Source organism: Erinaceus europaeus, chromosome 12 (assembly GCF_950295315.1).
Source record: "Erinaceus europaeus chromosome 12, mEriEur2.1, whole genome shotgun sequence".
NCBI lineage: Eukaryota > Metazoa > Chordata > Mammalia > Eulipotyphla > Erinaceidae > Erinaceus > Erinaceus europaeus.
The window spans coordinates 40,996,056-41,009,970 of record NC_080173.1 but is presented as its reverse complement, the minus strand read 5'-3'; the positions used below and the strand labels follow the sequence as shown (position 1 = coordinate 41,009,970).

Sequence of the window (13,915 nt, the reverse complement as noted above, 5' to 3'; positions counted from 1 at the left end):
ACAAAGTAAAGTATTCTTGCCAAGCAGAAATGGAACTTGCTTCTACTAATCCAGCCTCCTGATCTTATTACCTGCGGGGGAGCGGGGGTCACTTCACAGGTGGTAAAGCAGGTCTGCAGGTGTCTTTCTCTCCCCCTGTCTTCCCCTCCTCTCTCCATTTCTGTCCTATCCAACAATGACAACATCAATAACAACAATAATAACTACAACAATAAAACAATAAGGGCAATAAAAGGGAATAAATAAATATTAAAAATAATAATAATAATAATGAGCTGGGGGTCAGGCTGTAGAGCAGTGGGTTAAACACACATGGCGAAAATCACAAGGACCAGTCAAGGATCCTGGTTCGAGCCCCTGGCCCCTCACCTGCGGGAGTTCACTTCATAAGCAGTGAAGCAGGTCTGCAGAGTCTTTTCTCCTCTCTGTCTTCCCCTCCTCTCTCGATTTCTCTGCCCTATCCAATAACGACATCAATGGCAACAATGGCAATAACGACAAGAACAACAAAATGGAAAAAAAAGAAAAAATGGCCTCCACAAGCAGTAGATTCATGGTGCAGGCACCGAGCCCCAGCCGTAACCCTGGAGGCAAAAAAAAAAAAAAAAAAAAGGAGCTGGGTGGTAGCACAGCGGGTTAAGCACACATGGCACAAAGCTCAAGGGCCACGTAAGGACCCCGGTTCAAGTCCTTAGCTCCCCACCTGCAGGGGTCGTTTTGCAAGCGGTGAAGCAGGTCTGCAGGTGTCTATTTTTCTCTCCCCCTCTGTCTTCCCCTCCTCTCTCCATTTCTCTCCTATACAACAACAACAGCTATGACAACAATAGCAATTACAACAAGGGCAACAAAATGGGAAAAATGGCCTCCAAGAACAGATTCATAGTGCTGGCACCAAGCCCCAGCGATAACCCTGGAGGAAAAAAAAAAAAAGAGGGGAGTCGGGCGGTAGCACAGCAGGTTTAGCTTACATGGCGCGAAGTCCAAGGACCAGCGCAAGGATCCTGGTTTGAGCCCCTGGAACCTCACCTGCAGGGAAGTCGCTTCACAGGCAGTGAAGCAGGTCTGCAGGTGTCTATCTTTCTCTCCCTTTGTCTTCCCCGCCTCTCTCCATTTCTCTCTGTCCCATCTAACAATAACAACATCAATAACAACTACAACAATCAAAAACAACAAGGGCAACAAACGGGAAAATAAATATTATAAAAAAGAAAGGAAGAAAAGAAGGGAGTTGTGGTCTGGGAGGTGGCGCAGTGGCTAAGGCACTAGACTCTCAAGCATGAGGTCCTGAATTCAATCCCCGGCAGCACATGTACCAGAGTGATGGCTGGTTCTTTCTCTCCTATCTTCCTCATAAATAAATAAATAAATAAATAAATTCTTTTAAAAAATATTTATTTTATTTATTTATTCCCTTTTGTTGCCCTTATTGTTTTATTGTTGTTGTCGTTGTTGGATAGGACAGAGAGAAATGGAGAGAGGAGGGGAAGACAGAGAGGAGGAGAGAAAGATAGACACCTGCAGACCTGCTTCACCGCCTGTGAAGCGACTCCCCTGCAGGTGGGGAGCCGGGGTTCGAACCGAGATCCTTATGCCGGTCCTTGTGCTTTGCACCACCTGCGCTTAACCTGCTGCGCTACAGCCCGACTCCCTAAATAAATTCTTTAAAAAAAAAAAGAAGGGAGTTGGGTGGTAGTGCAGCAGGTTAAGCGCACATGGCGCGAAGCGCAAGGACTGGTGTTAAGGATCCTGGTTTGAGCCCCTAGTTCCCCACCTGCAGGGGGGTCACTTCACAGGTGGTGAAGTAGGTCTGCAGGTGTCTATCTTTCTCTCCCTGTCTTCCCCTTCACTCTCCATTTCTCTCTGTCCTATCTAACAACGAGGACATCAGTAACAACCACAATAAAAAACAACATGGGCAACAAAATGGGAAAATAAATAAATATTAAAAAAGAGAAAGAAAGAAATGAAATGATGTGCTAAGCAGGGCCTGTGAAATGACTCACCCAGTGGAGTGCATTTCCTGTTCTGCCAGAGGCCCTGATGACACCACACCACAAAGGACACCATGGACAGAACCAAGGGAGATTTCATGAATGACGGAGTGGTGACATGGCATTTTACTCATTCTCACCACTCTCAAAAAAAAAAAAAGCACCGGGGGCCGGGCAGTAGTACACCAGGTTAAATGTACATAGAATCTCAGTTTGACCCCCTCCTGGCTCCACACCTGCTGGGGAATCACTTCACAAATAGTGAAGCAGGTCTGCAGGCAGCTGTCTTTCTCTCTCACTATCTGTCCTATGCAACAACAGAAAAAAGACGGCCTCCAGGAACAGTGGATTTGTGGTGCAGGCACCAAGCCCCAGCAATAACTCTGGAGGCAAAAAAAACACCAAAGCAAAGGATTCTAGAGAAAGGAATGGGCAGGGTCGTGGCACAACTGGTTGAGCACACAAATTACAATGCACAAAGACCCAGGTTCGAGACCCTGGTCCCCACCTGCAGGGGGAAGCTCTGCAAATAGTGAAGCAGTATTGCAGGTATCTCTCTCCCTACTCTCTTGATTTCTGTCTCTATCCAATAAACAAAGATAATAAAATTTTTAAATACAGTGACTATATTTATTATTATACTATTTGTATATTTATTATAAGAACAACTCTGAAGGGCAGAGATGTAACTGATGCAGAGCATATGCTTCTTAGGCGCAATCCCGAGTATGCACAAGTGGTGATGCAGGTATGCAGGTATCTTTCTTTTTTGCTCCCTCTCTACATTCCCCACCCATCTCAATTTCTCTCAGTTCTGTCAAATAAATTTTAGAAAAGCAGTAAAATGCTGTGAACAGCCACACGTGTGATGGGGAAGTATTGTTTACTATACAGCTTACTAGGTTTGTCTGAAAGGTTCCTGGATAATAGTGCATCAAGAAAACAGGAGGAACTCTACGTTAGGTGAGGGAGGGCTTTTCTCTAGCATATGTGGTACTTGGAATTAAACCCAGGACCTCACATATTCAAATCCTATTTTTTATCTGCTGAACTGCCTCCCTGACTAGCTGCAGAAGTGAATTTGCAATGGGAAGAATAGAAACCATCTGTGAACAAAGTATAGGTTCCAGTGGCTTTTTAGGATACCTACAAATTTGCTTAATCCCCCCCCCAAGATGGAGCTGTTCCTTCCCTACAGCCTAGATGCTGCTATCTAGTGCTACAGCACAACTGTACCAAACAGCAGGTGCTGGAAGTGACACTGAGCCACTGCTGAGGTCAGGCTGAGACCTGGTCCACCTCATTTCCTGGACACTCACTCTAGCTTGTATGTGTGCATGGCAAGAAATTGAGCCACTAAGCCACAACCAGCACAATGGAGATAGACGTCCAGATGAAGACAGACTGACAAAACTGTAGGCTGACAAAGACTCCTGAGAGTCGGGGCCCAAATCTCCCAGCACAGTCATTCGCCAACTCCAACCCCACAGAAGTTCCATGGGTGAAGTTTACTGCTTATTGCAAAAAGGGGAGGATTATCTAGTCTTGGCACAATAACATCACTTTCAAACTGTTCCAGAGAACTGAGCTCCATGTGGCTTTCTATATCCCAGGGGAAGATGCCATGGGAGAGGGGAGCTGGATAGCTGGGTGCTCACAGCAGTCAATACACCAGTCATCCAAGAACGGCCTTTCCCAAACACATGCAGTCACCCACTAAACAGGCAAAGTGCTTAGTCCAACAGCTGCCAAATATCTGAGACTCTGGTTACCAAGCAAAGGAGGTGTGAAGACAGGCCCACAGGTTGTCATCACTGGTCAAGGAGGTGAGTGAACGGGCGGCATTGCCATTCCTCTGGTGTAGGAAAGGGGTGAAAGCTGTGTTCATCCTCTGGGCACGCTGGGGGCAGCCAAACTGCTCTGCTTCAAACACCTGCAGTGTGAAAGGCAGAGGCAGCTCTTTAACAGAACACAGCCAGCCAAGCAACCCAGATCAAGTCCCTCCCTACCAGCCAATTATGTGAGGCCTGATACCTGAGCTTCCATCCCCTTCCCTCCCTGTGAAGGCCACAGAGTAGGATACAAGTCTCATAGCCACAACAGATGGGCTTTGCTAGCCCAGCCAGCACAGACGCCACTATACTCCCATGCCTGAGGCCCAGGTTTGATCCCTAGTACTACCATAAGTTAGATCTGAGAAGTGCCCCTTTCCCTCTTTCCCCTTCCTCCTTCCCTCTGATTAAAATAGCTACATTCTGGGAGTCAGGCAGCAGCGCCATTGGTTAAGCGCAGGTGGCTCAAAGCGCAAGGGTCGGCATAAGGATCCCAGTTCGAGCCCCCGGCTCCCCACCTGCAGGGAAGTCACTTCACAGGCAGTGAAGCAGGTCTGCAGGTGTCTGTCTTTCTCTCCTCCTCTCTGTCTTCCCCTCCTCTCTCCATTTCTTTCTGTCCTATCCAACAACAACGACATCAACAACAACAATAATAACTACAACAATAAAACAAGGGCAACAAAAGGGAATAAATAAAATAAATATTTAAAATAACTACATCCTTTATTATCTTATTTATTTTATCATTTCTGGGACTTAACCACTCCAGGATGACTTTCTCAGAAAAAGCAAGACAGCCAAGTTCAAACCTGGGACACACAAAGCAAAGCAGCACACTGCCCAGTGAGCTATTTTACTAGCCCAAATCACCCCCCCCCTTTTTTTCCTACCAGTGTTATTGCGGGGACTCAGTACCAACACTATGAAACCACTGCTCCGAGAGGCCATTTTTTCTTTTTGTTCTATTGTATTTGATAACACAGACAGAAAAGGGAGGGGAACATAAAGGAGAGAAAAAGATACCTACAGGGAGTCAGGTGGTAGCGCAGGGGGTTAAGCACATGTGGCGCAAAGCATAAGGACCAGCATAAGGATCCCAGTTCGAGCCCCCAGCTCCCCACCTGCATGGGAGTCAATTCACAGGCAGTGAAGCAGGTCTGCAGGTGTCTATCTTTCTCTCCCCCATCTTCCCCTCCTCTCTCCATTTCCCTCTGTCCTATCTAACAATGACAACATCAATAACAACAATAACTACAATAAAACAACAAGGGCAACAAAAGGGAATAAATAAATATTTTTTAAAAAGACACCTACAGACCTGCTTCACCACTTGTAAAGCTCCCCTTCGCAGGTGGAGAGTGGGGACTTGAGCCTGAATCCTTGCACATGGCAATCAATACATCACTGCTTGCCCCCACAAGTCGTTTTCAATGTCACCAGGGCCTCATGTTTGCACAGCTCCCAATAGGCTTATTTTTTAACTTTTAGTTTCAGATAGAAAAGTAAGAGAGAAAGAGAAAATAGAGAGGAGTCACCACAGCACTGCTCCATAAATCACTGAGCTCTGTTCCCATGTGGTGCCAGGGCTTGAACCCAGGTCTTTGTGTATGGTAAAGCCTGTGATCTATTAAGTGAGCTATCTCTCAATTGAGCTATCTCCTGACCCCCATAAAAATGGAAGAGAGGGGGCAAGTGCAAGGGGGGGAAGGAGAGCTGGTGAAACAGCTCACTTGGACAGCATGCTGCTTTGCCATGTGTGAGATTCAGGTTCAAGCCCAGCTCCAACCACTCTAGTTTTGGTGTTGTGGTCTCTTTCACACTTTGCCTCTCTACTCTAAAAAAGAACTTCTAGTGGTCCAAGAGGTGGTGCAATGGACAAAGCACTGGACTCTCAAGCATGATGTCCCAAGTTCAATCCCCAAAAGCACTTGTACCAGAGTGATGTCTGCTCCTCTCTACTCCAATCTTTCTCATTAATAAATAAAAAATGAATAAAAAAACAACTGGGGCCGGGTGGTGGCGCATCTGGTTGAGCGCATATAATACAATGTGCAAGGACCTGGGTTCAAGCCCTGGTCCCCACCTGCAGGGGGAAAGCTTCACAAGTGGTGAAGCAGGGCTGCAGGTGTCTCTCTCCCTCTCTGTCACTCCCCTCCCTTTTGATTTCTGGCTGTCTCTAGCCAATAAATACAGATAATAATAAATAGAGAGTCTGGCTGTAGTGCAGCGGTTAAGCGCAGGTGGTGCAAAGCGCAAGGACCGGAGTAAGGATCCTGGTTTGAGTCCTGGCTCCCCACCTGCAGGGGAGTCACTTCACAGGTGGTAAAGCAGGTCTGCAGGTGTCTATCTTTCATTCCCCCTCTCTGTCTTCTCCTCCTTTCTCCATTTCTCTCTGTCTTATCCAACAATGATGACAACAATAATAACCACAACAATAAAACAACAAGGGCAACAAAAGGGAATAAATATTTTTAAAAGATAATAATAAATAAATAACCAACAACTTCTATGTCCTCTGCTACACAAACATTGCCCTGGGGGGGGGGGGTCTGGTGGTGGCACATAGTAAGGCTAAGCGCACATAGTATAAAGTGCAAGGACTCACAGAAGAATCCCAGTTCGAGCTCCTGGTTCCCCACCTGCAAAAGGGTTGCTTCACAAGCGATGAAGCAGGTGTCTTTCTCCCTATCTCCCCCTCCCCTCTCAATTTCTCTCTGTCCTAGCCAAAAAAAAAAAAGAGCCACAGAACAGTGGATTCATAGTGCAGGCACCAAGCCCCAGCAATAACCCTGTAGGCAATAAAATAAATAAATAAATAAATAACAAAAAGTGCCCAGGTAGTGGAGTGCACACGTGCTTGAGGAAGCTAGAGTGTTGGTACCACTATTTCCTGGTACCACCTCCCAGACCCTGAGTGGGTGGGGCAACATGGGGGTGGAGAGAGCTTCTAGGGTCCCTGCACCATCCATGCCCTCTAGTGGTGCAAATGAATGACATCCCAGCATGGATGCTACTTACCAGCTGAAATGAGCACAGCAAACATACCCCCTAGTTCTCTGCCAAGGACACATGCTGAGTGAGAAACAGCTGCTTGTTACCAGAGCAGCAGCTGGCAACCTCTCAGCAGTCCACTGTGCCTCTAGAAGAGAGAGGGTCTGCAACACTGAGGGACAGTCTTTGGAAATGGAAGTTCAGAAGACACAAACACACCAAGAGTGGATATCTTGGGAGTCTGGCGGTAGCGCAGCGGGATAAGCACACATGGCGCAATGCGCAAAGACTAGAGAAAGGATTCCAGTTTGAGTCTCCGGCTCCCACCTGCAAGGGAGTCGCTTCACAAGCAGTGAAGGCCTGCAGGTGTCTATCTTTCTCTCCCTCTGTCTTCCCTTCCTCTCTCCATTTCTCTGTCCTATCCAACAACGACGACAATAACTACAACAATAAAACAAGTGCAACAGAGGGATTAAATAAATAAATATTAAAAAAAAAAAGAGTAGACATTTTACTGCAGCAAACAAACCAGAGCTGAACAAGAACCAGGGTAACCAGCATCAGTAGAGAGCCGTAGAATGGGGGCCAAGCAGTAGCGCACAGGGTTAAGTACACATAATACAAAGTGTAAGGACCTGTACAAGGATCCTGGTTCAAGCCCCCGGCAGGGGAGTCACCTCACAAGTGTGAAGTAGGTCTGCAATTGTCTGTCACTCTCCCTATATACATCCCCCTCCCCTCTCAATTTCTCTCTGTCCCATCCAAACATTATAAAAAAAAAAAAAAAAAAAAAGGCTGCCAGGAACAGTGGATTTGTAGTGCAGGCACCAAGCCCCAGCAACAACCCTAAAAGCAAAAAAAAAAAAAAAGTGCTCAACAATTTGTTTGGCTTTGTATGTTAACTCTCTTTTAAGTCACCAGGTTCCAGATGGCATCAGGATGCTGGCCAGGCTTCCCTGGATTGAAGACCCCACCAATGTGTCCTGGAGCTCAGCTTCCCCAGAGACACACCTTACTAGGGAAAGAGAAAGGCAGACTGGGAGTATGGACCGACCAGTCAACACCCATGTTCAGCGGGGAAGCAATTACAGAAGCCAGACCTTCCACCTTCTGCAACCCACAACGACCCTGGGTCCATGCTCCCAGAGGGATGGAGAATGGGAAAGCTATCAGGGGAGGGGGTGGGATATGGAGATTGGGTGGTAGGAATTGTGTGGAGTTGTACCCCTCCTACCCTATGGTTTTGTTAATTAATCCTTTCTTAAATTAAAAAAAAAAAAAGGAGGGGGGGATTCAGTGCTACGGGGCTAAATGGTGTGCCCCCTACTCTAAAGCTAGTGGGCAATACTTAGATAGCGCTATGGCTGCAGGACAAAGCAGCCCAGACCCTTCCCTGTCACACCCCACAGACCACACCCCTGTGGGCACACCTTGAGTGCCTTGCCCTGGAGCTCATCAATGATGCCACGGATCTTCCCCAGCAGGAAGGGCCAGGAGTTGATGAGGTAAATTCGGTCCATCATGATGGCGATGATGCTGTACCAGCGCTGGAAGCCCCTGGCCAGGCTGTCCTTGATGAAGAAGGTGTGGCTAAACACAAAGCCATGCTGCTCATCCCCAAAGAAAATGGGGCCTTCCCGGCCAGGACAGACCTGGAACAAAATAACAGCTGATGAAAGACACAGGCCTCACCTTCTCAGACTGATGACCAGCATTAATTATAGGGAAGCAAGAAGGGTGGGAATGAGAGGAAAATAGGGTGGTCTTTTGCTCCTGGAAGTGAACTTTATGAAGATAACATTAGTCTTTGTGGAATGCAAGGACCAGTAAAGTAGAGGATACTATTTTTTCCCCCTCTGAGTCCTAACTCCTGTAGAAATAGAGAAATAGTATAGTTGGATGCTGAGCAGTAGGGCACCAGGTTAAGTGCATACGTTACCAAGTGTAAAAACCCAGGTTCAAGCCCCCACTCCTCTCGTGCAGAGGGGACACTTCACAAGTGAACCAGGTCTGCAGACATCTATCTCTCTCTCTTTCCCCCCTGCCTCCCCTCTCAATTTCTCTCTGTCCTATCAAATAGAGAAAAAAACAAGAAGAGAGAAGAAAGGAAAAAAATGGCCACCTAGAAAGCTGGATTTATAGTGCAGGCACTGAAACTAAGCAATAACACTGGTGGCAATAAAATAAATAAGTGAATAAAGGAATGAATGAAAGAGGAAAGTCATGTAGCTATCCCAGACTTAAACTTGCCCATGTCACTCATCTGGAAGATACCGGAGACCTGGTAGGTCAAGACAGCCACTTTTGCATACTTAATTTGAGCAAAGAATGCAGATCATCCTTTCTCAAGATGTATTTCTTTATATTTATGAGAGACCAAAGCACTGCTCAGCTCTGGCCACCGGTGATCAGGGGCTGAAACTGGGACCATCTATCTATATAAACTGCTATTATGCCACCTCCTCAGCTAATATCTTCACCCTTTATACCTACTTCTCTCAACACAATCTGCCTCCTAACAGATTAGCAACAGGAAATCAAAGTGAGGGTGAGCGAGAGGTCAGATTAACAGCCAGGTACTTAGCCTATCTGACCAATGGCTGTGGGTGACAATGTTTAGTAAGCAGCTGGGTTATTCGTGACGAAAAGAAATGTCAAAACTAAGCCTCCAACTCCACAAGAGCAACTGTGCTCTTAGAAACAACCCAGTTTACCTGTCAGCAGGTTCTGAGAGCTTGTGATGACCTAGGGACTGCTAACAGCTTTAAAATAAAAAAAAAGGTAAGGTTGGGGGTTGGGCAGTGACACACTGGGTTAGCGCACATAGTACGAAGGGCAAGGACCCACGCAAGGATAGTACAAAGGGCAAGGACCCACGCAAGGATCCCGGTTTGAGCCCCCAGCTCCCCACCTGTGGTGGGGGGGAGCGCTTTACAAGTGGTGAAGCAGGTCTGCAGGTATCTATCTTTCTCTCCCCTATCCTCCCATTGCTTCTCAATCTCTCTGTTCTATCCAGTATAATGAAAAAAATGGCCACCAGGAGAGTGGATTCATAGCCCCAGTGATAACCCTGGAGGCAAAAAAGGTGAGGTCTGATGTGGCAAACCACATACCTTGGAAACAGGCCCTACCCTAGAAATATGGCCACCAAGAGGGGACAGGGCACAGAAGCTTGGCACTTCAAATGGTGAGCAAGCAACCATCTAGAGGGAGGCAGGCTATGCTACTTGCTCTGAAGCAGCAGCTGCCTTGTTCCCCATCGTTTCTCAACACACCTCTTCCTCACAAGACTTTTCTTCATCTCCAAAACCACTAGACCTGTCCAGAGCACCTTGAAGCCCATTAGTGGTTCTTCCCAAGATGCCTCACCTGTCCTTCCCGGACCACAGGTGCTCACCTCACAGCTCAGGCTACGGACACAGGCCTGACGGACAATACTGAAGAGCTGCGGGTGGTTGGGGTGCTGGTGGCTGACGTATTTAATCGACGTCTCTTTATCGTGGCTGATGTACCCGGGATGCCCGGCAGCAAGTGACCGGCAGCCCTGCCCACATGAAGGGAAGGAAAAACAGTTAGCAGGCAGATATAAATAAATTTTCCTACATTTTTTGAGGTCCAGGAGGTGGCGCAGTGGTTAGGGCACTGGACTCTCAAGCATGAGGCCTGAGTTCGATCCCCGGCCACACATTTGCCAGAGTGATGTCTGGTTCTTTCTCTCTCACCTATCCTTCTCATTAATGAATGAACAAAATCTTTAAAAAATAACAATAAATAAAAAGTAAAATTTCCTACATTTTTAAAACCTTTGTTTAAAGATTGAGTGGGCGGGGCTAGAGAGAGGAGGAAAACCAGAGTATCTCTCTGGCACATGCAAAGGCAAGGACTGAACTCAGGACCTCATGCTTAAAAATCCAAGGTTTTGCCCACTGCACTACATCCCAGGCTGAAAATTTTCTTACTCTTATGCAAAGTTGAATCAGAAAACCAAATATTTGAAAATATTACAGAAATAGTTGGCTTCTAATGCTTGACCCAGGTTTGGGTCCAACCCCTTCTATACTGGCAGAAGCTTTGGAGCTATGGTCTCTTTCATTCTATCTCCCTGTCTCTAACAATAAGTTCAGTATAATAAATAAGTATACAAAACAAATTAAAGTTAAAAAAAAAAAAGAAAAGGAAGAATGGACTTCTAAGAGTTTTTGCATCTGGGAATTTCTGTTTCCTAAGCCAGGACAGAGAAAAATAGGTTGTTCAGAGTATCAATCTAGTAGACTGTGAGCTCTACACACATCATCTCATTTAGTCCAACATGTAAGAGGTAATTCCTACTTTGCAGAAGGCAAAAAAGAGGTGCTGAGCTGCCACAATGCTCTCTATGTACTGGCCTCAGCCTTGGATATGGTCAGGACCGAAGGAGCACTAGAGCATCTGGTGCTGTTCTCACAGTCCAGGAGGGAGCACTCACTCCCCAATGTGGACACCACTGGACTGATTGCATGGGGAGCAATGCCTAATACCAGCTTCATAGCAGAGCCTAATGCAGAGGATTTCCTGCTCACACGATGGAGGCGATTCCAAGCTCACCCTGACTTCCCCAGGACTTCACATAAAGACACACCTGCTGTAGGAACCCACTGTCTCTTCCCAGAGGGAAAGAGCCAAGAACTGTGAGGGGGAAGCTCCCCAAAAAACACTGGACTAAGGAGGAGGGAGTGTGGTACTCAGGACTGAGAGCAGGTGCTGAGGTGGTGCTAACTGCCTGCCCATACATCACAGGCTAGAAAAACTTGAGCTGGGGCTGGGTGGTGGAACACCTGGTTGAGTGCACGTTACAATGCATAAGGACCTAGGTTCAAGCGCCCAGTCCCCATTTGCAGGGGTAAAGCTTTGCAAGCAGTGAAGCAGTGTTGCAGGTATCTCTCCCTCTCTACTTCTCCCTCCCCCCTCAATTGCTGGCTATATCTATCCAATAAATAAATAAGGATAATAAAAAGAAAAACTCAAGCTGAAGCCCAGGAAAGCACTAGAAGGATATGGGAGAAGCAGGCACCCAGGACCTCAACTTCTTGTGTGAGCATGCCCGCTGCTCTGGGCCCCCACCAGCACCCCTGAGCACCTCCTCCCAGGATGTCCAGCATGCAGCAACAGAACAAGCTCCTACAGGGAAAGTAAGCCCCCAAGAGACACTCACCTCACACATGTCTGACTTTTTTGGGCCTGGACTGCTGGACTCAGCACTGGCTCCTTCCGCTGGGCTATGTGCGCGGATATGGCTGCTCATCTGAATGCCGCCCTCCTCCTCCTCAGCCTGTTCCCCCTGGCCAGGGCTGTCCCCACTCCCAGCCCCCTGTGGGAGGGGGGCATGCAGAACCTCTGTGCAAAAAAGCGTGCGGGGACCATGGAGCTCGCAAAAGTGACAGAGAGCCACAATGGCATTCATGGTGCCTGGGGACAACACGAGGCCTGTAGGGGGGAAGGGAACACCATTAGCTTAGCTGGCCACAGGTGCTCACTCCACAGACCTGCCAGACCTTCCACAGCGAGGAGAATGGGGAGTGCCATCGGGTCACCCAGCCAGTGCACACGCCCAGCATTGGGGGTTGGGGTGAACAGGAAGCAAGATTGCTGTGATCCAGAGATGTGCAGATCAAGGACACACATGAAGTCCTTCAGCTAGAACTGAGGTGAGGCCAGGAGGTCAGAAAAGATTAAAAGGCTCACATGAGTGAAGATGGAGCAAACGTCTCCCTTAGTCCTAAAGACTCTCCCTAAGTCCTTTCATTCAGTATCTATGTGCTGAGTGCCACCCACAAACTGGGTGGTAGTTCAGTGATAAGAGGTTTGACTTTTATGTGGTGACAGTCACAGGACAAGAACACAGGAGTTCCAGGCACAGATACCAGGAGGTGAGGGAGAGTGGCTTTAGCTGAAAGAAGAGAGCCTTGGGGTCTGTAAGAGGGTGTACAAGAGGGCTGGGGGTTTAAGGAGGTGGATTTTAGAAAGCTTTCTAGGCCAAGGTAAAAAAACTTGAATTATTTTGTTGTTGTTGTTGCCTCCAGGGTTATAGCTAGGCTCAGTGCCTGCTTGATGACTCCCATAACCCCCAGTGGTCATTGTTCCTCTCAGGGACAAAAATAAGGAGGGGAGGGAGCAAGAGAGAGACAGCTGCAGCACTGCTCCACTATTTATGCAGCTTCCCCCTGCAAGTGGGAACTGGGGCTTGAACCTGGATCCTCTTGCATGGTAATGTGTGGCCTCTACTGGATGTACCAGCCTCCCGAATTATTTGTTTTGTTTTAGATAGAGACAAAGAGACATTGGGTAGGAAGGGGGAGATACCTACAACACACTTGTGAAGCTTCCCCCTGTAGGTGGGGGAACTAGAACCCAGGTCCTTGAACATGGTAATGTGTGCACTCTGCCAGGTGCACCAGCACCCAGCCCCTTAAGTTCAATACTTTAGCCACTGCACCAACTCCAGGCCTCTTTATTTACCTTTCTCACAAATAACAAAGCAACAGACTACTCAAGTAAGTTATTTCACAGGCCCTGGAGATCTTGATGAAGCAATTTCACAGGTGAGGACTAAGCCCCAGCAATAATCCTGGAAGCAAAAAAAAAAAGGGGGGGGATTTCACAGGTGTGAGGTAGAGAGAAAGCAGAAATGAAGGCTCAACACAAACTGCCCTTTTGAGAGAACCTATGCTAGAGAAACAGAACAGGGTGGTACTAAGAGAAAAGCCCCCACCACTGACCCTGAAGATAGCACAACCTGGCAATTTAAGGGGTCCACCAGTCAGGGGTCAGATACAGAGGCCAAACCCTGGAGGAAGCAGCAAAGGACAGGACCCAGCACACCCTGGCCAGCTAGGAAAGCCAGGCAGCGACTACTACATGGGAGGGAAGGCAGATGTGGGCACAGCTGTAAGGATGGCTTTAAAAGGGGGCAAGAGTAAGGGGTTGGGAGATAGCGCAGCAGGTTAAGCGTACGTGGTGCAAAGAGCAAGGACTGGCTTAAGGATCCCTGTTCAAGCCCCCAGCTCCCCACCTGCAGGGAGTCGATTCACAGGTGGTGAAGCAGGTCTGCAGGTGTCTGTCTTT

The 13,915-nt window shown here is 47.7% G+C and overlaps 1 protein-coding gene across 20 annotated transcripts in view; it reads right to left on the bottom strand.

Moving 5' to 3' along the window:
* FLCN (folliculin) overlaps window positions 1-13,915 on the bottom strand; it is a 41,378-nt gene that overhangs the window by 13,541 nt on the left and 13,922 nt on the right. For 13 of the 20 annotated variants that reach the window (XM_060203247.1, XM_060203252.1, XM_060203253.1 and 10 more), the window contains 4 exons: window positions 12,006-12,277; window positions 10,212-10,358; window positions 8,245-8,466; window positions 3,764-3,924 (listed from right to left, as the gene is read on the bottom strand). In XM_060203247.1, the coding sequence (XP_060059230.1) occupies window positions 3,764-3,924; window positions 8,245-8,466; window positions 10,212-10,358; window positions 12,006-12,254 (779 nt within the window). In that variant the 5' untranslated portion in view covers window positions 12,255-12,277. The remainder of the gene's footprint in view (window positions 1-3,763; window positions 3,925-8,244; window positions 8,467-10,211; window positions 10,359-12,005; window positions 12,278-13,915) is intronic. The other 7 variants (XM_060203258.1, XM_060203260.1, XM_060203262.1 and 4 more) reach the window with 1 other exon arrangement.